Raw genomic sequence first — 27,591 nt, forward strand, 5'->3', positions numbered from 1 at the left:
ATTATTCCATTATCCTTATTATCCCCATTTTCTAGATAAGGAAACTGAGACTCAGAAAGGTTAAGTGCTTTGCTTAAGTTGACAGAGCTGGAAATTGGTGTGGCCTAGATTTGAGGTTGGGCTGTTCTCTATATGCAGTACATGGTTTTTCCACAACCTGATGGAGGTTCAGTAAGTATAGCTAGCTGAGCTGGTGAACCCAGGCCTTGACGTCATCAAAAGGATAGGCACTGGCTCTCCAGTTTTACTAGCTCATGGGCAGGCCAATGACATTAGACTGGTCATGGGCAGGCCAATGACACTTCAGGCTGGTGCACTCAGGATCAGACAGGCTAAACTTGGTCCTTGGATCCCATACTGTATGCCTGGCTGCTCTGGGAATCCCTTCTTATTTAGGCTTCCTAACTTGCAAATACTACTAACCAGGCTAGATCAGACCTAGTTGGCCTCCAGGCAGCCATGCTGCCACTGAGCAGGCACAGATTCTGCCAGCAGAAACACTCCAGGAAGATGCATTCAGTTTTGAGATGCTGAGACTCTTACCTCCATTTCTTGAAGCTTAGGAAAAAAGAGTGGAAGCTGTTCAAATATGAGATAATAGTGTTTTTAATATTTAAGTAACAAAATATGCAAGTCAATATTCAATGCATATACAATAAAAGAGAGCAACAAAAAAATTACAAAGCACAATCTAACTACATGGAGACTTTCAAACAATTAAGTGTTGGATAGAGAATGTTCTAATTAAAAACGTAGCTGGGCCACATCTCAGTATTTCAGACCCGACCAGTGACATTTTGGTGATAGGAGGGAGAGATCATTGTGCCCCATGGCCTTCAATTCAAATCCTGTGACTCCTTAACAAGCCCCATGACCTAGATTGCTCAGCTTCTTCCCCTCTACCCCAGTTTTGTTTTCTTTAGTTATTCTTCTTTTATCCCATTTCAGACAATGCATTCCATGAGTACTCTCTTTGACTTGGCCTAAAACCAATTGCTGTCTCCGTGAAAGGTTCTGTTTTGGCTCTTGGTGAACATACTTCACCAAGTATGTTTAATAAGCCATGATCTTTTCCCCAGACACAGTCTGTCAGCCTAAAGACCCCAATGAATATTAGCCATCTCCTTAGAGGATGGATATCCTCCCTGGAGGATCGAATGCACTCTTGGTGTGCGGACTTTTTTCCTTAGATAACAACCCAATGGTCAAATCCCCCCTTGCAATGCTGCTCCCTGAATTGGTAGTTCAGAGACACTGCCCTTACCTTAGTTTCCCAGGGGACCCATTCTGGCTCTGGTGCTGGGATAGAATTCAGGTGGCTTGGAAGGAGTTTAGGCTTTCTGTAGCAGTAACATAAACACAGGGAAGGTGTGTGGCTGCAAAGAGCTTTCAGTGCTTGAACATTCAATGGTCCAACCACTCTAGTTGAAATTATTGAAGAGAACAGCTCTCAGAGTAACAAAGCTGACCACAGTGCCAAGTAGGTCTACTGTAAACTGACAGTGGCCTATAACCATGCAGGTGTGGTTATGTGGCACTTGGCAATGTAACATTAAATTCAGGCTCATCACTTTTTATTTTTTGAAAGAACTAGTTTCAACTCATTTCCTATATTCCATTATTTGGTTTTTACATGGGTTACACTGACTCTATCAGTATAATCAAAGTCATGGAGAACTCAGAGGAAATTAGGATCAATGAGCATTTTATGAAATTTGGACGTAAGTGTGATTTTTATGAAGTACAACATAGACATCAAAGCAATTATTTTTTTCATTTTCTTCTATCCATGTGTAGGAGTGAGGCTAATTCGCAGAGAAAGTACATCATTTTACTGATACATTATTTATTCTAACTATAGTATACCATTTAGATTATGAAAAGGAAAAAAAAATCCTCTTCTTATTTCTCTTGGGACACTTTCTGGCCTGTGACAGAAAGAGGATCTGTAGTGGAGAGCTCAGGAAACTCCTGGGAGAGGACTTAGCAGATGCCAAAAGAAATAGAAAGGCTTGGTTTCCTCAAACTGAAATCACTTTGGTCCAAGTAACGTTTAAAATCACAGTGTAAGAAAACTCAGATAATGAGCTGGAAACATTACAAATATCTTTCCCCTCTCACCTCTTCTTCAATCAGTGTTTATTAGTAGCCAAGTTGGGGGCACGGGGGCGGCAACAATCTAATAGCAGAAAATGATGTCATTTGATTGACCCTCTTTTTTTCCTTTCAGAATTGTTCTGGGGGATGAGTTGAGAAATAGATCATCATTGGGCTATTGGCTAGAAGGAGGAGGGAGAGTCTGATTAAATCATCCAAGTGGAACTCAGACCACATTTTATCATCAGATTAGGAATGTTATATTACAAAAAAGAAATAGAGGATTGGAAATGTGAGCTATTGCCTCTAATTTACATCTGATAACTCAATTGTTTTTGATGGAACGTTTAGAAACAGAGACATGTGGCCAAGACCATCTGGCCTTACTACAGGTGAAATCAAGGCTTTCCTAACTTCCAACCATGAGTCAAAAGAAATCAGGAATCAAGGTAAAATTTCCTTTTTTGGAGGGCTGAGATCTCATGGGGGGTTTCTTCTGCCGATGCCAAGGTGTCTTGGAGTACTACACGTAGTCGTACTTGGAAGGATGAGATTGTACTTCGTCCTCTGTGCGGGCACCCGCATATATCTTCTTGTTTTGGGTGTTGGGCCCAAAGCCAGTGCTAGCCTTGAAGCCTCCATGCTTGTAGGCCACGTTGGGACCTGAGGCATGATAAGACACGGCTTTGTAGCTGAAAGAGAAAGAAATATTCCATGACGATAGATGTGTTTGGCAGGAGGAAAAGTCACCTCATTTACCCTGGAATGTCTCGGTTTCAGCACGGAAAGTCCAATGTCCCAGGAAACCCTTAGTACTGGGCAAACTGAGATGGTTGGTCACTCTAGGCTATGGGACAGTGGTTTTCTGCCTCTGCAGTGGAGCAGAATTTCTTGCTTTGTATTAGAGCTGGTAGTTAGTGACTAGTGAGTTCCCTCTGTTAATCAGTTAAAGTGAGCCAGAAACAATGTCCAGGGGGAACATATTTATGCCAAAGAATCATAAAATTTGTGAGCTGGAAGGTGCCTACATGCAGCCCATCTCCTCTAATCTGCTCAGTGTAGGGATGAGTGTCCGGAGAGGGTAAATGATTTATTCGCGGTCACACGGCTAGCTAGCAGTAGAACCAGACAGGGATCTAGGTCTTCTAACTCCAGTCCACTGATGGAGTTACAGCAGGCTTCCCAGCAGCAGTACTGCTGACATTTGGAAAGCTGCTTCTTTGTTGTGGGGGCTGCCTGTGGATTATAGGATGTTTAGCAACACCCTTGGCCTCCACCCACTAGATGCCAGTATTACCTGTCCCCCCACACTCAAGTTGTTAACAATCAAAGCGTCTTCAGATGTTACCAAATATCCCCTTAGGGACAAATTGCTCCCAGCTGAGAGCCATTGAATCACAGACTATTGGAGCCAGAGGGAATCCACATGGATGTTTTCTCCCTTCAAATAGGATCACACCTAGGTTCCTCATAAAAGAGAAGGTTCTTGCTCCTTCAGTCAACAATGCTATTCCATATACCTACACTGATCAGTCTGGCGCAAATTGTACATCAAAATGATGAACTCGGATCAGACATCTGATTGCTTTGGGATAGGGAGACTCACTTGGTTTCCTCAGGCACCAGGCCCCGGCAGGCGATGCACATCATCACACCTCCAATTAGCGTGAGGCCTCCGGCGACCCAGCCCACGAACAGAGCCGAACCGAAGGTGTACCTGAGTAGGGAAAGGATGGCTTTGAACGTGGTTGACTCCACTCTCCAGGCTCCACCCACTGCACCTGGCCATGTGCATGCTCTCTGTCCCCCCTTTGGATTCTACATCTATCCCTGCCAATACCCTCTGAACACACACTCCTTCAGGTCCCAGGCAACTGAATCAGGTGCCCTGGAGAATAGCACTTGGACTTACACTAGTCATCAGAATAGCAGGGGTTTCTTGGGCTTGTAGGATCACTGAGGCATAACATTAACTATAAATCTCTAATCTCAGGGAAACAGCTCAGGAAATCCCCCTCCCCTCCTTATTACCAAAGGGGAGTATCTTGATGGTTTGGCCAGAGAAGATGTTTGAGAAATATTTTCAAGGAGCCAGAGAGCAAATGGGTTTATCACATCCTTACACCCTATCTGTATCCCATGATGGTGGCTGGAGAAATACCACGTGTCTCTTCTTAGGTATAATATTTATATTACTCTCCTAGAACATGATCCTTCTTCAGAAATTTGCTGCTGCTTCTTGCTATGAGAAACATCCCTTTGAAGTGGCTAAATGAACACACGTGTTGGAATTGCTTTTCCATCTTTTAAAAGTTCTACCTTCCTTCAGACACCAAATTATAGTGGGGTTTCATCTCCCTCTGCTAGACCATGACCTCCATGAGAACTATGGCCTTGTCTTTATCCCCAGCACTCAGAACAGTTCCTGGCCCATAACAGTGCTCAATACATTTATAGAATGAATGAATTAATGAAAGAGAGAAAGCGGCAGCAGTACAGGATGAAACATTACTTTTCTCACCTATACTGCACCTTGCTCATTTCAATTCAAGCTTTCACCCGTCCCTAGCCAGGTTCCTGTCATGGACTGGAGATGTGGTTTGATGCTCATTTACATGCCTCGGTTAATAGTACCTGTTTCATTGTCACCACAATGGGCCCTGTGTAAGACTGTTAGATAAATACTGTGAACTGTCGCTGTATTTCAATGCAAATGTCAGATCAGCCTCAAGTCATATCACCAAGGATATTTCACTGAAATGAAGGTTAGAATTTACAGATCATTGTTGATTTAAGATATGGCATGGTTGCCTCTGATACATTTTTGCTATTTCAGGCACTGACAGTCACATTAGGCATATGTGTTTAATCGGATTTTTACAACAATCTTCACCATGGAAGCCTGAGACCTGGATTAGGAGGTTACCTGGTTTGAACAGTTTGCACCATTCCACCCATGCCGGTGAACATGTTAGCTGTAGACATCCAGAAGTTAGTAACCAGCATGTTGGCAAACACAGACACTCCAGCAATGGCACAAAGACCTGTGGACCAAGAACAAGGAAGCTCCAGAGTCAGTTTTAAAGGGATCACAATGTTTCTGAGGCAATATATGCTTAAATGAGTTTGGATGAGTAGGCTGCAGAATATTCCATTCCTATAACAGATGGTCAATCCAAGCATTGATTATTGAATTTCCACTAGGTACTAAACACTGTACTAGGGGCTTAGACTCTCTTACTTTACTAATTGTGGAAGATTTGTACATTCGCAGAAAGATTTTTCATGCATCTTGGGACCAATGATTAATAGTACAAATATCAGGGGACTGGTCTTTTGAAAATGTCAAGAGCTTTTCCCTTAAAATCATTTTCTTAGAGTCTTACCAAAATCATGCCTTTAGGGGTCGAGTCACATGGCTACCTAAGCGTTGGGAATCTCTTCTAATGAGATGCGGTGGCAGCTAAGAGGGACCTTAGCACTCATGATAATTCTGTAGAGTGTAACTGGACCTTAATCTCAGATCTTGAATCTCAGTGTGAAACGCTCTGAACCATGTTCAAACTATGCTCAGTAGGGAGAAGAAGTGTTTCCTCTGCTAGAACGATTTCACTTTGGCATTCCCAGAAGCACATGTGAGAGTGGGAACCCCAGGCTCCTTGTTTACCTGAAATAATGAACAAGATCCCGGAGGTCAGCGTCATTTTGGCCTTGGCGGAGTCCTCCATGCTACCAATGCGGATACACTTCAGGGCGAAGATGGACACCAGGACGCCAATGACACCCAGGACGATTCCCACAATCATCAGGGCTCGCACCGCCTGCAGCATGGCTGCGGGACAGGGACAAGATACAAGAAAACAGACAAGACTGCTTCACCATGACTGATCAGGCAGGACCTGGTTTAAAAAAAGCAAGCAACCACAACCAAACAGCACCAAACTTCTGAGAAATAGCAAGTCCAGAAACCGTGAACCTTGTCATTGTCAAAGGATGTGGAATTGTGGGAAGTGCAAAACTATTGCTTATACAATCCTCTGATTGATGAAGGGCATGCATGCAGATGTGTGTAGAATGAGAAAATGCTGGACAATTGGAACTGGGAGGGTCAATGGAATTGATCTATTTCAATTGCTTATTTTTTTCAATTTATTTATTTTATTTATTTTAAGATTTTTATTAAAATATAGCTAACATACAATGTTATTAGTTTCAGGGGTACACCATAGTTATTCAACATTTATATACCTAAAGAAGAGATCACCATGGTAAGTCCAGCAACCATCTGACATGGTACCATGCTATTAAAGTATTATTGACTATATTCCCTATGCTGTACGTTACATCCCCATGACTTATTTGTTTTATACATGGAAATTTGGACCTCTTATTCCTCTTCAATTTTCCCTGTTTTAAATTTTTAAAATTACAGTTGACATTCAAAATTATTTTATATTAATTTCATGTGCACAGCATGGTGGTTAGACATTTGTATAATTAAAGAAATAATCCCCCTGACTAGTCTAGTACCCACTTGGCACTGTACATAGTTATTACCATATTATTGACTATGTTCCCTGTGCTTTACTTTACATTCCCATGACTATTTTGTAACTACCAGTTTGTACTTCTTAATCCCTTTACTTTTTTTCACCCTGCCCTCCAACCACCTCCCATCGATCACTCCAACAAATCTAGTATCCATCTGACACCATACATAGTTATTACAATATTATTGACTATATTCCTCATGCTATACCCTACATCCCTATGATTACTATGTAACAACCAATTTGTACTTCTTAATCTCTTTCCCTTTTTCACTGACTCCCCAGCCCTCTCCCACCTGGCAACCGTCCAAATGTTTTCTGTATCTATGAGTTTGTTTCTGTTTTGTTTGTTTATTTTGTTCTTTAGATTTTGTATATAACTGAAGTCACACTGCATCTGTCTTTCTGTGTCTGACATACCACACTAAGCCCAATACTTTCCAGGTCCATCCATGCCACCACAGATGGTAAGAACCCATTCCCTTCTCTGGTTGAGCAATATTCCATTGTATATATGCACCATCTCTCTTTAACCATTCTTCCATTGACAGGCACCCAGGTTGCCTCCACATCTTACCATTGTAAACAATGCTGCATGAACATATGGATAAATGTGTCCCCTCGAAGTAGCAGTTTGGGTTTCTTCAGATAAATACCCCGAAGTGGGATTAGTAGGTCCTTCTTTGTCTGTTGTTATAGCCTTTGTTTTAAAGCCTATTTTTGCCTGGTATAAGTATTGCTATCCCAGCTTTATTATTTTTTTTTCATTTCCATTTTCATGAAATATATTTTCCATCCCTTTACTTTCCATCTGTGTGTGTCTTTCAGTCTTGTAGGCAGCATATGTAAGAGTTTGTTTATGTAAGAGTGGAACATTTAATCCATTTATATTGAGAGTAATTGTTGATAGACATGTAGCTATTGCCATTTTATTATTCATAATTTTGATTTTTTTTCATATTAAAGAAGTCCTTCTAACATTTCTTCTTATATTGGTTTCGTGATGATGAACTCCTTTTGCTTTTTCTTGTCTGGGAAGCTCTTTATCTGTCCTTTGATTCTAAATGATAGTTTTGCTGAGTAGAGTAATCTTGGTTGTAGGTTCTTGATTTTCCTCACATTATTTTGTTCAAATCCCTTCTGGCCTGCAAAGTTCCTGTTGAGAAATCATCTGACAATCTTATGGGAGCTCCCTTATAAGTTATCAGTTGCTTTTATGTTGCTGCTTTTAGGATTCTCTCTTTGTCTTTAAACTTTGCCATTTTAATTATAAAGTGTCTTGGTGTGGACCTGTTTGGGTTCATCCTGTGTAGGACTCGCTGCACTTCCTGGACTTGTATGTCTATTTGCTTCACCAGGTTAGGAAAGTTTTCAGTCTATTATTTCTTCAAATAGGTTCTCAATCCCTTGCTTTCTCTCTTCTCCTTCTCGTGCCCTTATGATGCAAATGTTGTTATGCTTGATGTTATCCTAGAGGTCTCTTAAACTATCCTCATTTTTAAAAATTATTTTTTCCTTTTGCTGTTCCAATCAGGTGTTTTCTGCTATCTTGTCTTCCAAATTGCTGATTTGATCTTCTGCTTCATTTAGTCTGCTGTATCTCCTTCTAGTGCATTGTTCATTTCAGTTATTGTAGTCTTCACTTCTGACTAGTTCTTTTTTTATGGTTTTTATGTCCTTTTTTATGCTTACTATATATCTATTGAAATTCTCACTAAGTTCCTTGAGCATACTTATAACAAATGTTTTGGTCTCTACCTCTGTTAGGTTGCTTATTAGGTTGCTCCATTTTATTTAGTTCTGTTTTTCTGGGGTTTTCTTCTGTTCTTTCATTTAGGATGTATTTCTTTGTTTCCTCATTTTGGCTATCTCTCTGTGTTTGTTTCTATGTATTAGGTAGATCTTCCATGTCTCCCAGTCTTGGCTGGGTGGCCTTACGTAGTAGGTGCCCTGTGGGGCCCTGGTACAGTCTCCCTAGTCACCTGCTCTGAGTACTCCAGGAGTGTCCCCTGTGTGGGTTGTGTATGCCCTTCTGTTATAGTTGAGTCTTGATTGCTATTGGCACATCAGTGGGTGGGATTGACCCTCAGGCTGATTGGCTATGGGGTTTGGCCCCTGTCCGCATTTTACAGGCTGCTGTGTGGGAGGTTTGCTCCACTGAGTGGAATTTACTCGAGTGGGCTCTGGTGACTGTTGAGACAGCCCTTTGGGTGTGCCACTTGTGGGGCTAATTGGGTGGTGCTCTGCTGTGGTCTGAAGCCAACCTCTAAGTATGTCAGTCCTGCGGCCTCTTGTGATTGGCTCCAGTGCAGGCCCATGCCACTCACTGTCTGTGACTGGCTGGGATATCTGGTCGGAGCTACAAAGCAATCCTCGGTTGTTCACTGCCTGTGCTAATTCTGGAGGTGTGTGGGAGAGGCCACACTGTGAACTGAGGACAGCTGGCACCAGTGCTGGGCCTGGGATAGCTCCACAAAAAGTCAGGACACCCCGACTCCTGCTGCTACCTGCTGGTTCCCTTAAGGTTCAGCCCCTGATAAAGCCTCACGTGGTACACAAGTTGGATGAGACAGGGTTTTAGGGAGTCGCTAGAGTGGGAAGAATTGTGGTCAACAGATTAATGTAGGCTCTGGTTTGGTGCCAGTGCTGAGCTTGGAGCTACTCAGCAAAAATCTCAGAGCACACCATGGCCAGCTGCTGTCCACCAGGGTCCTGCAGATTCCAATAGCTTTTTAAGAAAGAGTGCAATGTGGGTGGGGTTGGCTGCTCTCGGAGAAAGTGCCTCAAATGTTGGGCAAGTTTGATGCTGCGGCATCCCAATGAGTCATCAAGGTGGAGCAGCAGAGCTCACCAGACCAATCAAATTCAGATTTGGATGTGTGGAGGCGGGCTCAACATAGGAAAGATGGTGCCCACCTGCCGGCTGCATGGGAGGAGGCTCCCTCACGGGAAATGGCAACTATCCTCCAGCCCTTGCACTGAAGGCACACACTTCAGTCTGCCCCCCGTATTCCTCCTATGCCCCCTAAGTTACTGTCCTTCTGCCGGAGCCCAAGGTGAGTGCTTGCGAGTGAGATTCTGTGCCTGGGGTCTTTAAGGAGATGTCTGGGTTTCCCGCAGCCTTTCATCCCACCTGGATGGCTGGAATCCCCACTGTTTTTCACGGCTAGATGTTGTGCCGAGTGCCCTTCCTGGCACCAGTACTCTGGGCTGAGGAGCCTGGTGTGGGGCTGGGGTCTCTCATTCCTCTGGGGGGAACCTCCATGGCCAAGATATCCCTCCCAGTTCTCAACCACCACACGGAGGTTTGTAGCCAGCTGTTTCTTGTCTCCACCCCTCCTACCAGTCTCAATGTGGCTTCTTTATATCTTTAGTTATAAAACTTCTGTTCAGCCAGACTTCAGATGGTTCTTCAGGTTGATTATTCTATAATTTAGTTGTAATTTTAATGTGTTCATGAAAGGAAGCAGGCACATGAGGTCTGACAATTAAGTTTGCAAACTTGTTGCAAGGATGTTGCTAACCTTTTTTTTGATATCAGAGGGATTATTCATTATGAATTTGTACCAAGTGAACAAACAGTTAATCAAGTTTACTATTTGGAAGTCCTGAAAAAGCTGCATGAAAAAGTTAGACGACCTGAACTTTTCACCAACAATTCACGGCTCTTGCATCACGACAATGCACCAGCTCACACGGCACTGTCTGTGAGGGTTTTTAGCCAGTAAACAAATAACTGTATTGGAACACCCTCCCTACTCACCTGATCTGGCCCGCAGTGACTTCTTTCTTTACCCAAAGATAAAGGAAATATTGAAAGGAGGACATTTTGATGATATGCAGGACATCAAGGTAATACATTGACAGCTCTGATGTCCATTCCAGAAAAAGAGTTCCAACATTGCTTTAAAGGATGGACTAGGCGCTGGCGTCGGTGCAGCTTTCCAAGGAGAGTACTTTGTAGGTGACCATAGTGATATTCAGTAATGAGGTATGTAGTAGCACTTTTTCTAGGATGAGTTTGGGAACTAAGTTTTCTGACCTTGTAGTGTTTATATACTCTGCCACTTTGGATCTCTCCTTCCAATTCCTCATTTTGAAGCTTGATATTCTGGGGTCCAGGAAGGGAAAATGGCTTAAATAAGGTAACATTAAAAATGATTGATAGAGCTTGTAGTAAAATTGGGCTGCTTTTATTTCTAGCACAATCATTTTTCTTTTCCAGTCTTTCCATGTGGGCTCAATGCTTCATATAGTTGTGTTCACTTTAGGAAAACCCAGTATTCATTTATGGCATATAAGGAAGTAAGGTCACTAAGTGATATACCAAAGGCACTGCATTTTTGTTTCTTTCCCAAGGGACTATTAAGGTCATGGTGAGCTGTAGGTTTTGGGTATATATAAAAAGATTACTATTGATCTCAGGCCTTTCAACACTATCACTGTTTATTAACAGTTCCCTTTTCAGGAATCATGGAAGCTGTAGGTCCTGCTGGGCTCTCTGCAGTGTCCTCCCCTCCAGATATATTCAAATTGGTTTCTAGGGTGTCCTTAAAGTGCAGTGGCTCATTTCAGCAGTTTTCTACTGAGCCCCATGACCAGGCACAGGGATGACAGTAATTAACAGGGCAGACATGGTCTGCCTTCATAGAGCTTCTACCAAAGTGGGGAAAGATAGTCAGCAAACATATCCACTGCAAGCGTAATGAATTTTACAAAAGAAAGACAAATGTGTCCTTGGTGTCTTCCAGAAGGAAAGGCTCCTAATGTGGGTAGCTATGGTAGAGTGGACTGAAGAACTATGTGAAGCAAAGCAGAAAGCTCCATCCTACTCTAGTTGTTATAACCAATTGCTACTTTTGATTGAAAGCTATTAGGGGCTTTTCAGACATTAAAAAATTTAATCCACAAAAAAACCCCTGCAATGTAGGTAATATTATTACCTCTATTTTATAATGAAAGAAATCGACTTAGAGGTTAAGTAACTTACCTAAGGACACATAGCAAAGGAAAAGTAGAGCTGGGATCAAACACAGAACTGTCTTAAAATGGTTACTTTCTCATCATAGTGCATTGCTTTGAGGTATATTATCCTGGAAAAATAGGCAGAGTTCTGGCTATCATCAAGGTACAGGGATCTATATGTAAGATCTTAACAGAATGCATCCTCCATATTTGGAGACTCAGCCATAAAATGTCATCCTCTGAAATGATGCTAAGAATGTATAAAGGAATATTCTCCAAATATCACCTCAGGGAATAACCTGTCCCGGGAGATTATTTATAAATGTGATTCTTGAGACAGGGGAATCCTGGGAGGGAATTCTCTCCAATCTCTTCAGGAAGATTTCCATCTCAAATATGACCTATATCAGTGGAACTGTGAGCTATTCACTCTAAGGTATATATCACAGAGCACTTTGTCATGATGGAAGAATTGGTGATCGATGAAATATATTGAAAAAGGAGAAGTAGGTCATGCAGAATTTGTTATAGAGCCTTCTGTAGTGTCTGAGGAATGGAAGCCCTTTTTCACCAGCTATCTCCTTGTCTAGAGATGATGGTATTTAACTACTCTAATTCTAAACCACTTGCCTCCATTCACTAGGTTCTGATTCTCTTCTCTCTAAAGGAACTTCTGATTTTAAATTTACTTCTCTGTTGGGAAGAGAATTCTACAAGCAGCCATTATCAGTCTTAGCCTGATTAGTAACTATATTCCCAGGGTAAATGTGTTTGTTTATGGTGTGGATCAATCATCTGGGATCTGATCATTCATTCCTGAGAGAACTGATAACATTGGCATCGTGGACTTGCAGCTGACTTCCGATGCTAGAACCATGGTGACCCCACTAAAGAGAACTCATGAAGACCTTTGAGTGGCCCTTGAATCCACTCCTAATATAGGAGGGCTGTAATGTGTCAACTATGTCCTTCAAAGCCTTGCGTGATTGCTTTGCTGGTCCCACAGGGTACTAGGAGCAAACATCCTGTCCACTCCCTCATTAACAAATCCAAGCATGTGTCATCTACTTGTGTAGTCATTTATACCTTCATGTATTCATCCAGAACATGCTGGTGTACTCTCATAGTCAGAGGTTAACACATTTATACACTTATCCATGAGTTAATTTATTCATTCAAGGATTTTTAAGTTCAAATTATCTGCAAAACTCTTTGCCAAGGGCTGTAGGAGGTATAAAGTTTCATGAGACATAATCTCTGCCTTCAAGCAGTTTACAACCTGGGAAGATTCTATGTTTACCAGAAATCCTTAACCTCAAATTTGTTTTCACCTTGGGTGTACTTTGGTTAAGTAATCATAATAGAACAACTTTCTGACAGTAGCTTGTGGTGTGGTTCTAGTTCTCTTTAACACCCACATAATTAAGCTACAAGCCTGTGGTTCAGATTAGCTATGGAGAGAACATTTGTGGGGCAGCTCCAGACTTAAGGAAATACTCCCAGGACTGTTCTGTGTGGATGTTATTGCCAGAAAACTGGACATATGGGAAGAGGAAGGGACTTTGACTTTAATTTCATCTTGTCCTCACGGGCCTCTCATGAACTTCAGATCTACCCTGGAACCTGTTAGAGGTTTTAAAAAACTGTTCTAGTTCTCATATTTTAAGCCTTAAGCTATTCAGAGAAGCAAATTATTTGTCCCTTTTGAGGAGCATCTGGCAAGCATCTGGTTAAAACAACCCCAAACCAATCAACCACCCAACTAAACAACCAACCAATTAACCAAACAAAAAAACAATATTAACCAAGTAGAATAAAGGATGTTTCCACCTCATTCTGTGAAAAATTATGCTTATCCCAGGCTCTTGGTAAAGATGGTATCATTAACTGTCTTCTGATTGAGTGGTTCTGATATTTATGCCTGAAAACATTTCATACGTGTGCTGCAACTGTGGCCGTGGCGGTGGTATGTGATCCTCCCTGACATGTTGGATGACATGGGATGGTGATGCTGGCAGGTGGCAAGTGAAAGCACTGTGGGCGTGGCTAATGTGGAGCGTTGCTGCTGCTGTGTCACAGGAGCCCTTAGGTACTGGAGCCCTGGCCAGCCTGTCCTGGTCAGCCATTGCTTCAGGTCTTAGATATCCTTTTGCTTCTGCTGGGTCTGGTTTTATGACAAGGCCTCATTTCTTTCCTGCTTTCTCTTGATTTCTGGATTTCTGATGAGCACTGGCCCCTGCTTTGAACCAGGGGTCCACTCTGACCTTAAGCTCCTTTCCATTTCTTAGAATCTCCTTCTTGCTTACTCCTACCCCTTCCTTTTAGCCTGCAGCTGGAAAAGATACAACATTGTTTTATATCTTGTGGGGCTACTGTCAGAGTCACAACTCTGGGCCTGGAAGGATGCACCAAGGTTTTTCCTGCTTTGGAGACCTCTTTGGTGTTCTTCTGAGAGTGGGAGCTGTGATGGGGTCAGGTGCCAGGAAGTGGGAGGAAATGTTCCTCACCACTCATTGCTATGTAATAATGACCATGGAGATGCATGTTGGTAACCTGAACTTCCTTTCCATTTGGAAGTCTACTATCTGGGATTCTAATCCTTTTCCATAAGCAGGTAGCAAGAGAAACTGCTCCTAAAGGAGGTAGGTTTCCCTTTTAGCCACTCTGACTCTTATTTCATATTCTGAGCAAGAGGCTTAGGCTTATCAGCTGATAACAAGTGAGTCAACCGGCTCTATAGACGGATTCCCTGCACCAAAGGTGTGACTGTAGCATTCTTTCCAATGAACAATGAGGAATTATCAGACCTGAAGGGTGGGCAGGATTCAGGGCTGACAGAAGCAAACAGAAAAATGGGAAGTAAGTGTTGCAAAATTTCTTAGTAGCTGAAGTCGCTGTGGCTTGACAGGCAAGGTGCCTTTGGGTGTGGCTCCCAACTCAGGCTGCACCTTAACTGTAACATCTCCTGGGGGAAGTTTTAAAGAAATATTAATGGTTTGGCCCTATCCCTAGAGATTTTCATTCATTTGTTTAATAACATAAAAGTTCAAGGAATAATTGGGAAAACAGCCCTTAAGAGGGCTCAAGAGGAGGTGCTCAGAGTGGGGGATTGAGAGGAAAGAGTTCCCACTGGTTAACATTACTGAGCTGGCTGGAGGGTGGGGATTGGGCTAATGAGACAACAAGTCACCGGGAGCCAAATGCCTGGACCTGGGGCCTTTGTTGGGGATGGAGGGAGGGGAGAGAACACAAACCATCAGGCAAATTTGGCCTTAGATTGGAGGCAGGAAGGGCTGGGGAAGAGTCCAAGAAGGAGAGCCCAGAGGAGGGAAGACTGAGGTTAGGCCTCAGAGAAAAGGCCCTTCAGAACAAGGTGGAAGGCCTAGATCAGGGGTGTCCAAACTTTTTTCAACGTTTTTCACCAAGGGCCATATGCGGTAAAATACACAAACAACCGGGCCACTCACTCGAGGTGAAGTACGTATTGCCTCACCTGGTTTATTTAAGTAAACTAAATATATTTTTGGAATTTGCTGTGGGCCCAATTAACAATGGATCATGGGCCGCAGTTGGCCCTCGGGCCGCAATTTGGACACCCCTGGCCTAGATTTTCCACAGATCTCAGAGAACCAATAAGGAGGTCCTTTGTATCTTGTAAAATCCTCCAGAATGATCTGATGCCAGGTAAGTTGTTAGGCAAGTCATTTAACCTCACTGAAGCCTAGTTTTCCTTAACTCTGGAGTGGAATAGAGATGTCTCTTGCATAGAGATGTTGTGAGGATCAGATGCGACTTGACACCAGCACAGAACTAAGCCAGACTCAGTAAAGATCAGTTCCCTCCCCTTCCCCCCAAAAAAGTTAGCTCTCTCCAACCCCGTATGGCTTTGGCTTGTACCAACTATGTAGAAACCTGTATCCTCTGTGTGGTGATGAAATATACTGTATTTTGCCGTGTATAATGTGTACTTTTTTGCCCAAATTTGTGAGGGAAAAATAAGGGTGTGCATTATACATAGGTAGCACTAATTCTGTATCTATATAAATATTTTTAATTATTTTATTTATGCTTATGAGTTAAAAGTGTAACTCTAGAAATCGGTAATGATATCCACATGTAAAATAATACCCTGGAATATGATAATCGGTTTTATTGAACTTAAGACAGACTTGCAATGACGAAGAGTTCTTGGCCTTCTGTGATGTGTAAATATCATAAATTTGTTACTGATACATAAAATTTCTTGTACCATAATATATTAAAAAATAAACACTAAAATTCCTTTATAATTCAAAAAACAAGTACCTAAATGTAAACAAATAAAACTTTGAGTTAAAAAATTAAAACGGAAGATTTTTTTCTCCTGAAAGTCTGGGCCAAAAATGTGGATGTGCATTATATACGGCAAAATACAGTAGCTGAGAATTTGAAAGAGCCGCAGCTGAGGGAGTGTGAAAGGCCACAGGGGAAGAAGATTTGAGAATAAAAGGAAGAGAAAGGCCTGGCGCTAGGTAGGGGGGATGATCAGGGGAAACGGACTCAGGATCAGCTGGCCGAGAGCAGGGGACGTGGCTGACAGGTGAGGCAGAGGAGGTGGCTTCCATCCTCATCGCCCTTCCTTTTCATCCACTGCATAATTCTGACAATATGTGGTCCCACTGTGAAATGATGGCCCTCCAGTGACTAGCCCATGCTAGGGCATGGTGCTGTGTGGGTGACTGCCCTGTTACCAAAGCAACAACCTCCACAACCACAAGCTGAGGTTCTCATTCTCGTTCTTATTCTCTGGCCAACGTAACTGTGATCATGGGGAAATCAGGGCAAGCAGCCTCGTTTTAGGTACAGGTTCTCTTGGGCTTTGTGGATGTGTCTGTCCTCAGTTCTCTATGGGATCTCTTTCAATGTACAATAGTGTGTACACTTTTATTATAGATGTTTGTTCACATATTTAAAAAGGCTAAACATGTCTCTTTTTGAAGAAAGGGAACACAGCTTGACTGAAAATCAAGAGGCTCCCCTAGATCTCATTTCAACTTTATCGCTAACTTATACCTTTATAACTGACTCTACCTCCTAGGACCAATTTCTTCCACCAGACGCTGGGGAAAGACAAGCTGGTTTCACAGCATCATGAGCATTAGACTTTATGTGAAACATTCAGCCAGTAGCGAAAAAGAAATAAACAAGGCAGATCCTTTAGAAAGGAGACTTTAGGGCAGTTTCACTCTTAATGATTTTTGCTTTAGATTTTGTAGAATTGTTCTCTGGGTTAAATGTGGTTTCATTAAAACCTCTCATGCCTGTGTGTGTAAATATGATTGACAGCTTGATGGGAAACTCCCTAGCAATCCAGGGGCTGTTGTTTTTGCACATTGTGATAGGAAGGGGCACAGGTAGCCAATTGTATGAAAAAAACCAAGACCAGCCCCTGCAAAGCGGCCCAGAACCAGTGAAGTGCTCAGAACGCAAGTGGAATGGGGACTGGGAAGGAGAAAAAATGACCCTAAATAATTTTTACTTTGGGTATTTAGATTCATAAAAGGTGTTTGATTTTGGAGAAGTAAAGACATCTGGAAGATGAAATATCCTGTTTGAGACCTTTGGGTGGTATAGACATGAGAGTAATGATTTAATGACACCAAGAGGCAGAACTTGAAAATGGGTCACAGAGCACGTTCATACAAATGCCTTATTGTGAGGCATTTCGCTGACGGGGAAAGCGAGGTCAGGAGATGTAGGTGGTCAAGTTGTGCCCTTTATCCCAACTCGCTTGCCTCTAACCACAGGACCCTGCCATTGCACCAAATTCAGTCCAAATATTTGCAAACACTTTAGAAAAATATTACTTGACTGTGATGTAATCGTGGAACCAGGGACTTGAGTTTGCCGAGTCTCTTTGCCTCCTCTCCACCTGCTCATTGATTGCTGCCCTTTGCTTTTTCCTCCCACTGTCTCGGGGTGGGGGTGGGGTAAAATGGGAATTAACCAAAAGTCCTCCACTCCTTAAACTTGTTACTCCTAACTGTGCATTGTTAATAATATTGCTGTAAATGGGTCAAGGTGCTGATGTACTCGGCTCAAGCCCAGGCCAATTTCTTCAATTCTAAAGGCAGCGCTTTCTAGCTGGAACAGGGCCTGAGCATGGGGCAGGGAAAAGACAGGCTTGGAAGTCTTTCAGCCTGTGTTCATACCTTGCTTCTGCCATCTTCTGTCCATGGAGCTTTGACATATTACCTTGGCCCCCTCTCTGAGCCTTAGTTTCCACTTTTTTAAAAATAAAGGCAATACATATTTCCCTATATTGTTGCAAAGATTAAAATGGAGAGTGGATATGTAGTCTACTAACTGGTAGGTGTTTTTATTTCTGGGCACTGTCCTTGGAGAACTACACGCTACACTGACTGTTTGGAATGCAGTGAGAGCGAATCTTGGGCTATAGATTATAGCTGGTAATATATAGGTGAACAGTGTTGCTACCAACTCCATTTAGTCTGTCGGTTACATAATACAGCTAGTTGAATGGAAGTAAATTATTCAATGGCTGTAAGTTCCAACTAACCAATATACATTTTTCTTAGATGAATGGAAAGTTAAGTGAGATTTTGCAAGAAAAGAGTTTTTACTTAGGAAGAATTCAATACTTGGTAGTGATTAGTATGATTATTCACTGAAGTATTATAATGGTATCTGCCTCGTGCCTTTATAGCACTTTAAGGCTTACTTCTCTGCTCTAGGGGGAGGGTGGTACTCCGGTGGGTTCTAAGTCAAAATTAAACTCCAAAACTTTCCATTTCTATCTCCAAGCATTTTACCCAGCCTCTCTGCTTCGGGTCTCTTTTCCCTACGCCCCTTGTCATGCTCAAGAAAATGCTTTTAGCAGCTGTTTCCGATGACCGAGTGTCTTCTAGATGCAAGGTGCTGGCTGGTTTCTGTTAGTCCTTTCAGCTCCCTCGGGGGCCTCACAATATCCATATGGCACCCTGTGGCCTCCTCCGCTCTGGTGGCTTCATCTCCCTCTGTGGCTGCCTTCAGTTTTTGAGTTTCTTTTTAGCTTTTTCCCCTTGGTAGTCCTCTCACCCATCTCTCACCTCAGCCAAATCTTAAGTCATCAAACCAATATTTGCATTTTGGGGTGCCAATTTACATTGCAGTCACTCCTGCTGCATGAGAACTAGGTATTTTTAAATCCACACTGTTCTCCAGGGCCATAAGTTAACAATAATTTAAAGTATCTCCTTTTCTGCAAACTCAATCCCAAGAAATGTCTTTTCTGGCTTTTGGTGGAATCCTGTTCCTCCGATCCAGACGGGCAGGGCTGGGGTATACCTCTGTGACAGCTGCCTGGAGCTTCTTAGCTTTTCAGATTTGTGAGCAGTGTCACAAAAGGGAATATGCTCAATGCTCTCAGAGTGCTCTGGGTTTGGTACAGAGATTTGTGGCATCTAATTCAATTTGGGGATGAGAGAATGTTTCAGAGAAGAGGTGGCATTTGAGCTGGACCTCACTTACAGGAAGATTTGTGGAGATGGTAGTTGGGGTACTAGAAGGGCAGCATTCGGACTGTGGGAGCAATAGGTATCGAGGACCAAGCCCAAGTATAGTAAATGAACAGGGAGAAGCATAGGCTGGCAGGGCAATAGTAAGAGATAGGTTAGGAAAGGTAAGTGAGGGATGTAGGAGGGCATGGGTGGCAGGCTGTCATGTCTGCACCTAAATAAGCTGGGAGTGGGGAACAACAGAAGCTGTTTGCGTTTTCAAATATCTAGAGAGATGAGAACTGAGAACTGGAAGTTGGTGATTGGAACATTCTGCCCTACCTTCTGCCATAGTCAAAGGAGCAAACACTGTAAAGAGATGAAGGATACAAAGTAAATTTAGAAAGGCTAAAAGTGAGAGGTGGTAGAAAAATTTAGTCTTTTAATTTGGTTGTCAGTGACCCAGGGAGAGAAAGAACTTGACAATGACCAGAATCAAGAGAAAATTTTTCAGGAAAGGAGGATATAAGCATAAATGAGAAGGTGAGATGAAAGAAGCAAGAAGGAGAGGGGCTGATCAGCCGGGACGACCAGACAGGATGGTGTGGGGCCTTCAGAACTCTGGGAGAGAGGGTGGTCTTGGACAGGAGAGAGGAAGGGAGCCTGTTCTGCAAGGAGTAGAACTGTTAAGCGAGAGAGGGCCCAAAGAGGGTAGGATCCTCTGGTAAAATAGGAAAGACAAATGAGAGTGGCAGCGATGGGGTTTGGCCATTTAGGAGCATGGAAATATTTGGGAACCCCATGCATGGAAAGATAAAGAATGAGCAAGAGATTGATAACGTGTGGTGGGGCCATGGGAAGAGGTTACTGAGCATGAGATCATGGGATGTCATGCCTTAATTTTGAATATGAGGTCTTTTTTCTTCATTAAAATTAGGTGTAGCTAGCAACTCAACCATCCACGTTCTTGCATCTCCTCCCTTCTGACCTCTCCACTCACACTACAGCATAATCCCTCCTTCCTGGGATTTCTTTCTTCCATCTGTCCAGGTTCTACCTTCCCTGCTTCCTGAAGTAGGTCTTTCACAGAGTCTGTGGTCCTATTAGTCCTGCAATATGAGTGGCTTCCAAAAATGGAATAAATAATCCATTCTTCTATTCTGTTACCCATCTTCTGCTTCTCTATGAAAATTAAGATGAATTAGTTGAATCACTTTTCACAATTTCAATTTCAAGGGCTTCACAGGCTCTTAACAGTTTCATGCAAATTTATTTCTATCTACCTGTTCACAAGGTATTTCTTTCAGAGAGGTAAAACCCAACACTGTTTTTTTTTTGACACAAAACTCATATCTTGGTCACTCCTTGGAGCCACTGATTAGCTTGACCTTTTATTTATTTATATATAAATATGTATATATATATTTATATATATATATTACATAAATATATATATATTTATCTAGTTAGTTAGTTCTATTTATTTATTTTTTAATAATACGAGTAGAACTCTGTAATATCCAGAATGCAAAATTTCTATGGTGCACATTTGAAATAATTATTTGTATTAAAAGCAGGTGTTTAACTTAGTTCATCTTCAGGGGTGAAAGGATATCACTTTTATAATTATATTCTGATATTGTTATAATATAATTATAATTTTATAATTATATTCCACCATACATTGTTTTTTAGGAGTGCATATCATAACTTCCCAACACAAATGCAGAAAAAGACTATAATTTAATGGAGATATATATATATATATATACATGGCACCTACAGAGACTCTAACTTTTCCAAGAAAAAGTTAATTGAATGGAAAATTAAATAAGAGCTCTCCATAAACTTTTGACTATAAGAAAATGCCATCCTCCTTCCTTGCTCCCACATATATGCAGACAGGAGCAAGTCACATGCACATACATGCACACGATTAATTTTCTCCTTCAGGAACATTAGTCTGTACAATAGACCCATTCTTTACATGAGCTGCTTCCTCACTACCTATTCCTTTCACTCGAGTGTGAATTCTCCAGTTTTCTCTCATATGACTATCGCCCTGTCTGACTTGGGGCCAACTTTTCTTATTCACACCTTGTATTCCGAGCCAATGCTGCAAGGGTCACACCCGGAGGTGGGAGCATGGCTCAGTTCCTACAACGATTTCCAAAGCCCCTTCCTGCCCTGCCCTGGTCCAGCCTTTGAGTTCTGCCGGGAGCCTACCTGGAAGGCCCAGGATGGTGAAATAGGGCCGGCACTCCGTGAACCCTGAGCTCTGTCTCACGCAGCTCTGCCAAAGGCCTTCGTACTGGAACACGGCGGTGACGGGATTGTCATACAGGTCCTGGGTGCTCCACATGTCCATCCCCGTGGCAGCGATGCAGCCCGCCAGGCCCAGGGTGGACAGGAGGAAGCCCACCACTTGGCATGTGGTGGTGGACATGGCTTTAGCCCTCTGGCACTCTGACCGTGGCCTCAGGACCAGCTGCCACCTTCCTCCTCTGGAAGGTGCGGGCCTACCGTGCCCGAGGGGAGCTGCTCTAATCAGATGGTTTCCCTCAGTGCTTGGTGTTTGCTCACAGTGTTTTCCTTAGATAGTTCAGTTTCACTCTTGGTTCAAGGGCATTATTTTTTCATTTGTTATGGAAGCGGCCCCAAGAGGCACTTGTCCTGCAGAGCTGCGCGGGCCCAGCTGGTTTGAGAGCAGAGCGGGTTGAGTGGACACCCTCCCCCAGGGCCATGCCAGCCTCCCCATCCTCAGCTCTGGCTCTGCCAGGAGCAGGCCACCAACTGGGGGAAAAGCTGACGTGTCCAGAACAGCTGGGAAACCCCATGAGCCCTTCCTTTAGGCTTTGCTCATCACGGAAAACCACTTAGCTGACTTCAGTTAAAAAAATGACCCTGGGAATCTCTGTCTTAAACCACATCTTCACATTTTCTCCTCACAATTCATAAACCATATTTCACTTACATCTTTCCATTTTAATCTTACAGAAATTGGTAGGGCAGGTATTATTAGCCCCCACCCACATATCTCTTTAGGGGGTGAGTCAAGTGAAGTATAAATAGGTTAAGGAACTCCTCCAAGTGTCCTCAACCACAGATGCTTTAAAATGGCAAAGGTGGAGCTCCCACCTCAATTTCCTCTCTGGTGTTCTGTCTCTATTTCCATATGGAGCTCCAGGGGCAGGCAAAGTTGCCCCTGCTTTTAAGAACAGGAAGCCAAATCCTAGAAATAATTCTCCTGTTCCACATGTATTGGAACTGGGATGAGAAGCGAGCCATCCTGTTGACCTCCATCTCACCCTTTCACTCATGCCACAAAAACCACGTGAAGACCACATGGCAGACAAAGAAGTTTCCAGAAAGTCCAGAAGAGGGACCAGGGCTGGCTGGGCCAAAGGCCCTGACCTGGTTACTGAGAGACCTAGGATGTGCCTTTGACACTGTCGCTAACACTCTATGTGTTGGGTGATTTGGGGAAACTGCTCAGTCCCTGCAAGTCACAGTATCTTCATCTGTAACACGGGAACTACATTCATACACTTCAGAGCCCTTTCAAATCTCACACACTATTCTTCTACATTTTGCAGAACTTTTCATGACAATTGGTAAAAATAACAGGAATTATATAATCATGCAAAAGAGAGACTTGACCAGAGACCAGCCATTGCATTCTGTCCACACAATTTGATTTTGTTAGAGAATTGATCGACCCGCAGCTTCCTATGGGTCATGTGTGTCTTGCCTCTGAAGTCAGATACATTTTAATTAGAACTTCCCTAAATCTGTATTTTAAGACCTTGAAACACACACACACACACACACACACACACACACACACACACACACCAATCTCTAACCTGTATAAGTTTTCTAGGAAGCAAGTGCTTGCATCTGGACATTTCAACGTTATCTTGGGTGCACCCAGCCACCACACCCATGGTTTTATTTCCAGCAAGACAGAAAGCAAATATGGAAGGTCTCCCTCTAATTTGAAGGTAGGCAACACTCTCCTCAACCGCACACCTTGCTTTAGGTTCTGTGATCAGTGTTAGTAGAGAATGAAGTAGGAGCCAGAAACCTCCCCCCACAAGAGAGGAAGAGGATTTACATGATTTAGTGAAATAGTGAAATAGTGTTGGTGACTGTATTCTCTGAACTGAGCTAGAAGGCGAAGTCTAAAAGGTGAGGAGGGGGCAACTAGAAAAAGTGACTGTGGTCTCTGCTGGACAGGGATTGACCAATTAGATTGGAAAATGTTGGAATAATTCAGGAATGATCCTGCCATTTTACTCTTATTTCAACCAAGAGGCAGGCTTTTTATTCATAAAGAGATCTATGAGAGTTTGGTTTCTAGTTGTTGATTTTAAGACATTTTGTGTAAAACTCCCCCCCGTACATTGACCATAATATCACCAAAATAGTAGATTGAAAATGGAAAAATTAAAAAAATAGGTTATTACAAGTTATTCTCATTCCTGGCAGTTTTCCCTACGGTTTCCCTATGCAAATGTTCTTAGGCAAAATTTGAGATGGGGAAAAATGTTATTCAGATAATAATGAATTAAGCTTTGTTTCTTGTTTGAAATGGTGACAGTCTTTTGGAAGAAGGAAAAGCTGATTTTAAAGGATAAACTAAAGCTACATTTACGTAGGCAGAATACTGAATGAGTAGAGAGAAATTATAAGTCTACACACTTTTTAATGTGAAATAAATATTGACATGTTTTAAAACATTTGGGAGATGAGTTTTTTTTACTTCCTGGTAAGTTTTTTGTGCTGTAAAATGAGGGGACCATTGCTTTAGCTGTCACTGCCAAAGAGTGAATGGGGTCCACAGAGGAAAATCCAGCTTCCTTGTTCATGGCAATAGGTTTTAAAATGCATAAAATGTATCTTGAAGAATACTGATAATTCATGGTCTGATTATAATGATATGTAATAATAATATACAATAATAATACTGATACTTCATGATCTGATTCTGTTTAACAATACCGTATGGGGTTGGTACAAATTTGTTTAGTCACCTCTAAAATGGAGCAAAATATTTTGCTGACTTCTTAGGGGAAATCATCCCTATATGCAGGTTTAAATATGGTTCTGGCAGTGCCATTTCAGGTTCTAAATTTCTAGGAGCTTATATTATTTTACTGATGTTGGAGAAAACATTACCTCCACCTTTTCCTTACCTCTTTTTAGGAATATTAATATAACACCATCTATGGTAATTAAGCAAAAAATGGTAGTCAAATGGCAACATAAAATAAAATAGGGGAGGAGTAAAATTAGTATACAAGCAAGACAAATAATTGATACGTATATTAATTTAAAAAATATATTACCACGTTGCATATCCCTAATTTCTGATTCTACCTTTTGGTGCTCATAATAGAAAATTTGAAACTAGAGACAGTTTTAATAAATCACTCATAATTTTAAATATAGACAAAATGTTTGGAATAGTTCCTTTTTATCCATTCTCTGTATATAATTTTTACCTGGTTAAGAGATTAGACAATTTGATGTTTTGCTTTTCTCACTAAATTGCATACGTGTGAAATAAAAGCTCCTGGTAAACCTCATTTAATATATTTAATATTAAACATTTAATTTGATGAGTAAAATAGTATTTTAATATGAGTATATTAGTATTCCATTATATAGATGTGTTATTATTCACCTAAACAGCATATGTTCTTCTACAGTTAGATTATACCTCTCCTTTAGTTTTTCTGTATCAAAAACAATGTTATGATGAACATTTTTCAGATAACTCTTTGCCAGAATTTCTGATTACTCCTTTAAGATAGTCATAAGAGTGGAATTAAGATGTCAAAGAGTGTGAAGTTTCAAGTAATCTTTTTCATGTAGAACCAGATTTTTTTCCCATCAATTTTATTCCCAGCAGGAGTAGTTGAAAGATCTTGTCTCACTATAAACTTACCTACATTGTCAATTTTTTAAGTTATATACAATCACTTGTTTTAATTTGTATCACTTTGGTTACTAATGAGTTTGAAATTTTTTTAAACAAATATTTATGAAGCACTTGTTTTTTCCTTTTCTTAAATTGTCAGTTTGTACTTCGTCCTCATTTATATAATGAAATTGTAGCACTTTTCCTATCAACTTATATGAACAATTTGTTTGTTAAGGATCCTAATATATTACTATGATTACTAACAAGATCTTTCCCATGGATTATTTGCCAGACTTGGGTAAGAGGTGAGGCTAGGAAGGTACCTTTGCTTTGGGGATTTCTGCTTTGGGTCAGGATTGATTTCTGTTTTGAGTCTGAGAGCCTTGGAACTCCTTGTTAGGGCTACGAACTGGGGCTTGGGTGCAGGCAGGACAGGGTCTGAGCCCTGGCTCCATCTGTATGTGACCATGGACAGGTTACCCAAACTGAGTTCCCTTGTTTCTAAAAGGGAGATAATAATACTGTTGCCCCGAAAATAAAACCTAGCCGGACAATCAGTTCTAATGCGTCTTTTGGAGCAAAAATTAATATAAGACCCGGTATTATATTTTATATTTTATATTATATTATATTATATTACGTTATAAAGACCCAGTCTTATAGTAAAATAAGACCTGGTATTATATTATATTATATTATATTATATTATATTATATTATATTATACCCAGTCTTATAATAAAATAAGACCGGAATTATATTAATTTTTGCTCCAAAAGACGCATTAGAGCTGATTGTCCAGCTAGGTGGTTTGTAGAGGTTACACAAAACACTGTAAGACAGTTTACTCAAGTGTTAGTGCCTGATTTATCATTGTTTTTTGCCCTTTGTGAATCAGTATGAAGCCCTCAGATGTTACCCAGGTGCTCCATGTGGCATAAGGTCAGCCCCTGGCTGATCCTCTCCTTTATGATCTCTAACTCTGCATGGACCCAGGCTAACCTCTGGAGAGATTTTGGGCATTTTGCATTTGAGGGGAGGGAGAATCTCATGAGCAGGTGGTTAGACCCTGAGCTACAGAGGGACCTGCAGGATCTAGGGATGTGGGATTGCTCAGCCTTCCCTCTAGTCCCTAGTGGAGGGAGACTCCACTGAATTAGCAGCTGATCACCCACTAGCTCATGTTCTCCTGTTTATACCCAGTCTTTTCCTTTTTTTAGCTTGGCATTCAATGATCTCCATAATCATCTCCACATAAACCCTTTCCTTCAGCCAAGGTCATTATTTCATTTTCCCCCAAGCATGGGACACCCTCATGCCTTTTCCCAAGTTGTTTTTCTTTCTGTGCTGCTACCCCTCCAAATTCTAACTACCTTTCAAGGGTCGCCTGTGGTTTTTCCTTCTCAGTGAAGCCTTTCCTCTCTGTCCAGAGTGCGCTGGATCTGGGTCCATGTGGCCAGTATTTCTGGAGGTCAGGAGCCTGGAGCCACAGAGGACGGGCCCACCTGGCACACCCCAGAGAAAATTACCTCTCAGGTCTTTCTCTCTGGCCCCTTCTGATGCCCCATTTCTGTTGCTACTACATGCTTAGGCTTCCCTGGAAGTTGGGACCAGGCATAAGGGGGCCTGGAGATGGATTCAGTTTCCAGTTCAGAGACAGGGGAATCTTGGGGCTAAAAAAAAGAAGTGGTTAAAGTCTGGTCTCCTGAGTCCTGTTCCTGTGGGTGATTGAGACTCAATGCCATTGTTCACATAGAAGTTATCTTTAAAAATGTGCCCCTTGGGGAGTATTGTACCATCTAGTTAGGGGGGCAGGAACCCTGACAGCTCCAGACAGCTCCTGTCCCTAAGGTTCCCACACTCCTGTTCCTACCATGATGGTGGGGGGCTGTTGCTCCTCTCTCCCCATCGTCCCTCTGTGCCTCCATGGTGCCTCAGACAGAGGCCTAGTGTTTCCTGCCAGCCTGCCAGGCACTGGCCCTTACCTGGCAGTCCCAGCAAGGTGAAGTAGCCCCGGCACTCGGTGAAGCCAGAGCTCTCCCGGACGCAGGAGCGCCACAGCCCTTGGTAGTTGAATACAGCTGTCACAGGGTTGTTGTACAAGTCCTGGGTGCTCCACTGGTCCATGCAGGTGGCGGCAATGATGCCTGCAATCCCAGTCAGTGAAACCACGAATCCCAAGCCCTGGCAGGCGGTCACGGCCATGGTGGGGTACAGCGTTGACACAGAGCACCACACGACAGAGGGACAACCCAGTTCTGAGAGTGCTGAGTGTAGGGATGGAGTTTTCTTGGAAAGGCTGGTGCACACGTCACAAATGGGCCATGAAATGGAGGAGGGGACTCAGTAGTGCCACCTGGGCTCGCCCTGCTCCTTTATCTACCTACGTGAGATTATTTCCACAACATGGTACCAAGAGTCATTTGTTTTCCACCATATGTACACTCTATTCACTGTTTACCTTTTGAGGGAGTTTCTTTCCTGATTAACCAGGTTCCCCTCTGTAGAGGGTAAAGCAAGTGCAGAGGGCGCTGCCTGGAAGGCCTGGCAGTTTGGCCAGGCAGGCGCTCCAGCAG

At 42.3% G+C, this 27,591-nt stretch overlaps 1 protein-coding gene across 2 annotated transcripts; it reads right to left on the minus strand.

Moving 5' to 3' along the window:
* Positions 1-584: 584 nt before the first annotated feature.
* Positions 585-27,220, minus strand: CLDN18 (claudin 18; the record flags this gene model as incomplete). 2 transcript variants are annotated; one of them, XM_081073325.1, is made up of 5 exons in its annotated part: positions 585-2,789; positions 3,704-3,814; positions 5,024-5,141; positions 5,765-5,929; positions 21,314-21,762. In XM_081073325.1, the coding sequence occupies 5 exons, from the start codon at positions 21,531-21,533 to the stop codon at positions 2,621-2,623; spliced, it is 783 nt and encodes a 260-aa protein (XP_080929451.1). In that variant the 3' UTR covers positions 585-2,620. The 2 variants fall into 2 exon arrangements, with proteins under 2 accessions (XP_080929451.1, XP_080929452.1); XM_081073326.1 differs by lacking the exon at positions 21,314-21,762 and adding an exon at positions 27,001-27,220 and having other exon boundaries at positions 590-2,789.
* Positions 27,221-27,591: the final 371 nt, after the last annotated feature.

This window comes from Rhinolophus hipposideros (genome assembly GCF_964194185.1).
Source record: "Rhinolophus hipposideros genome assembly, chromosome: 14".
NCBI lineage: Eukaryota > Metazoa > Chordata > Mammalia > Chiroptera > Rhinolophidae > Rhinolophus > Rhinolophus hipposideros.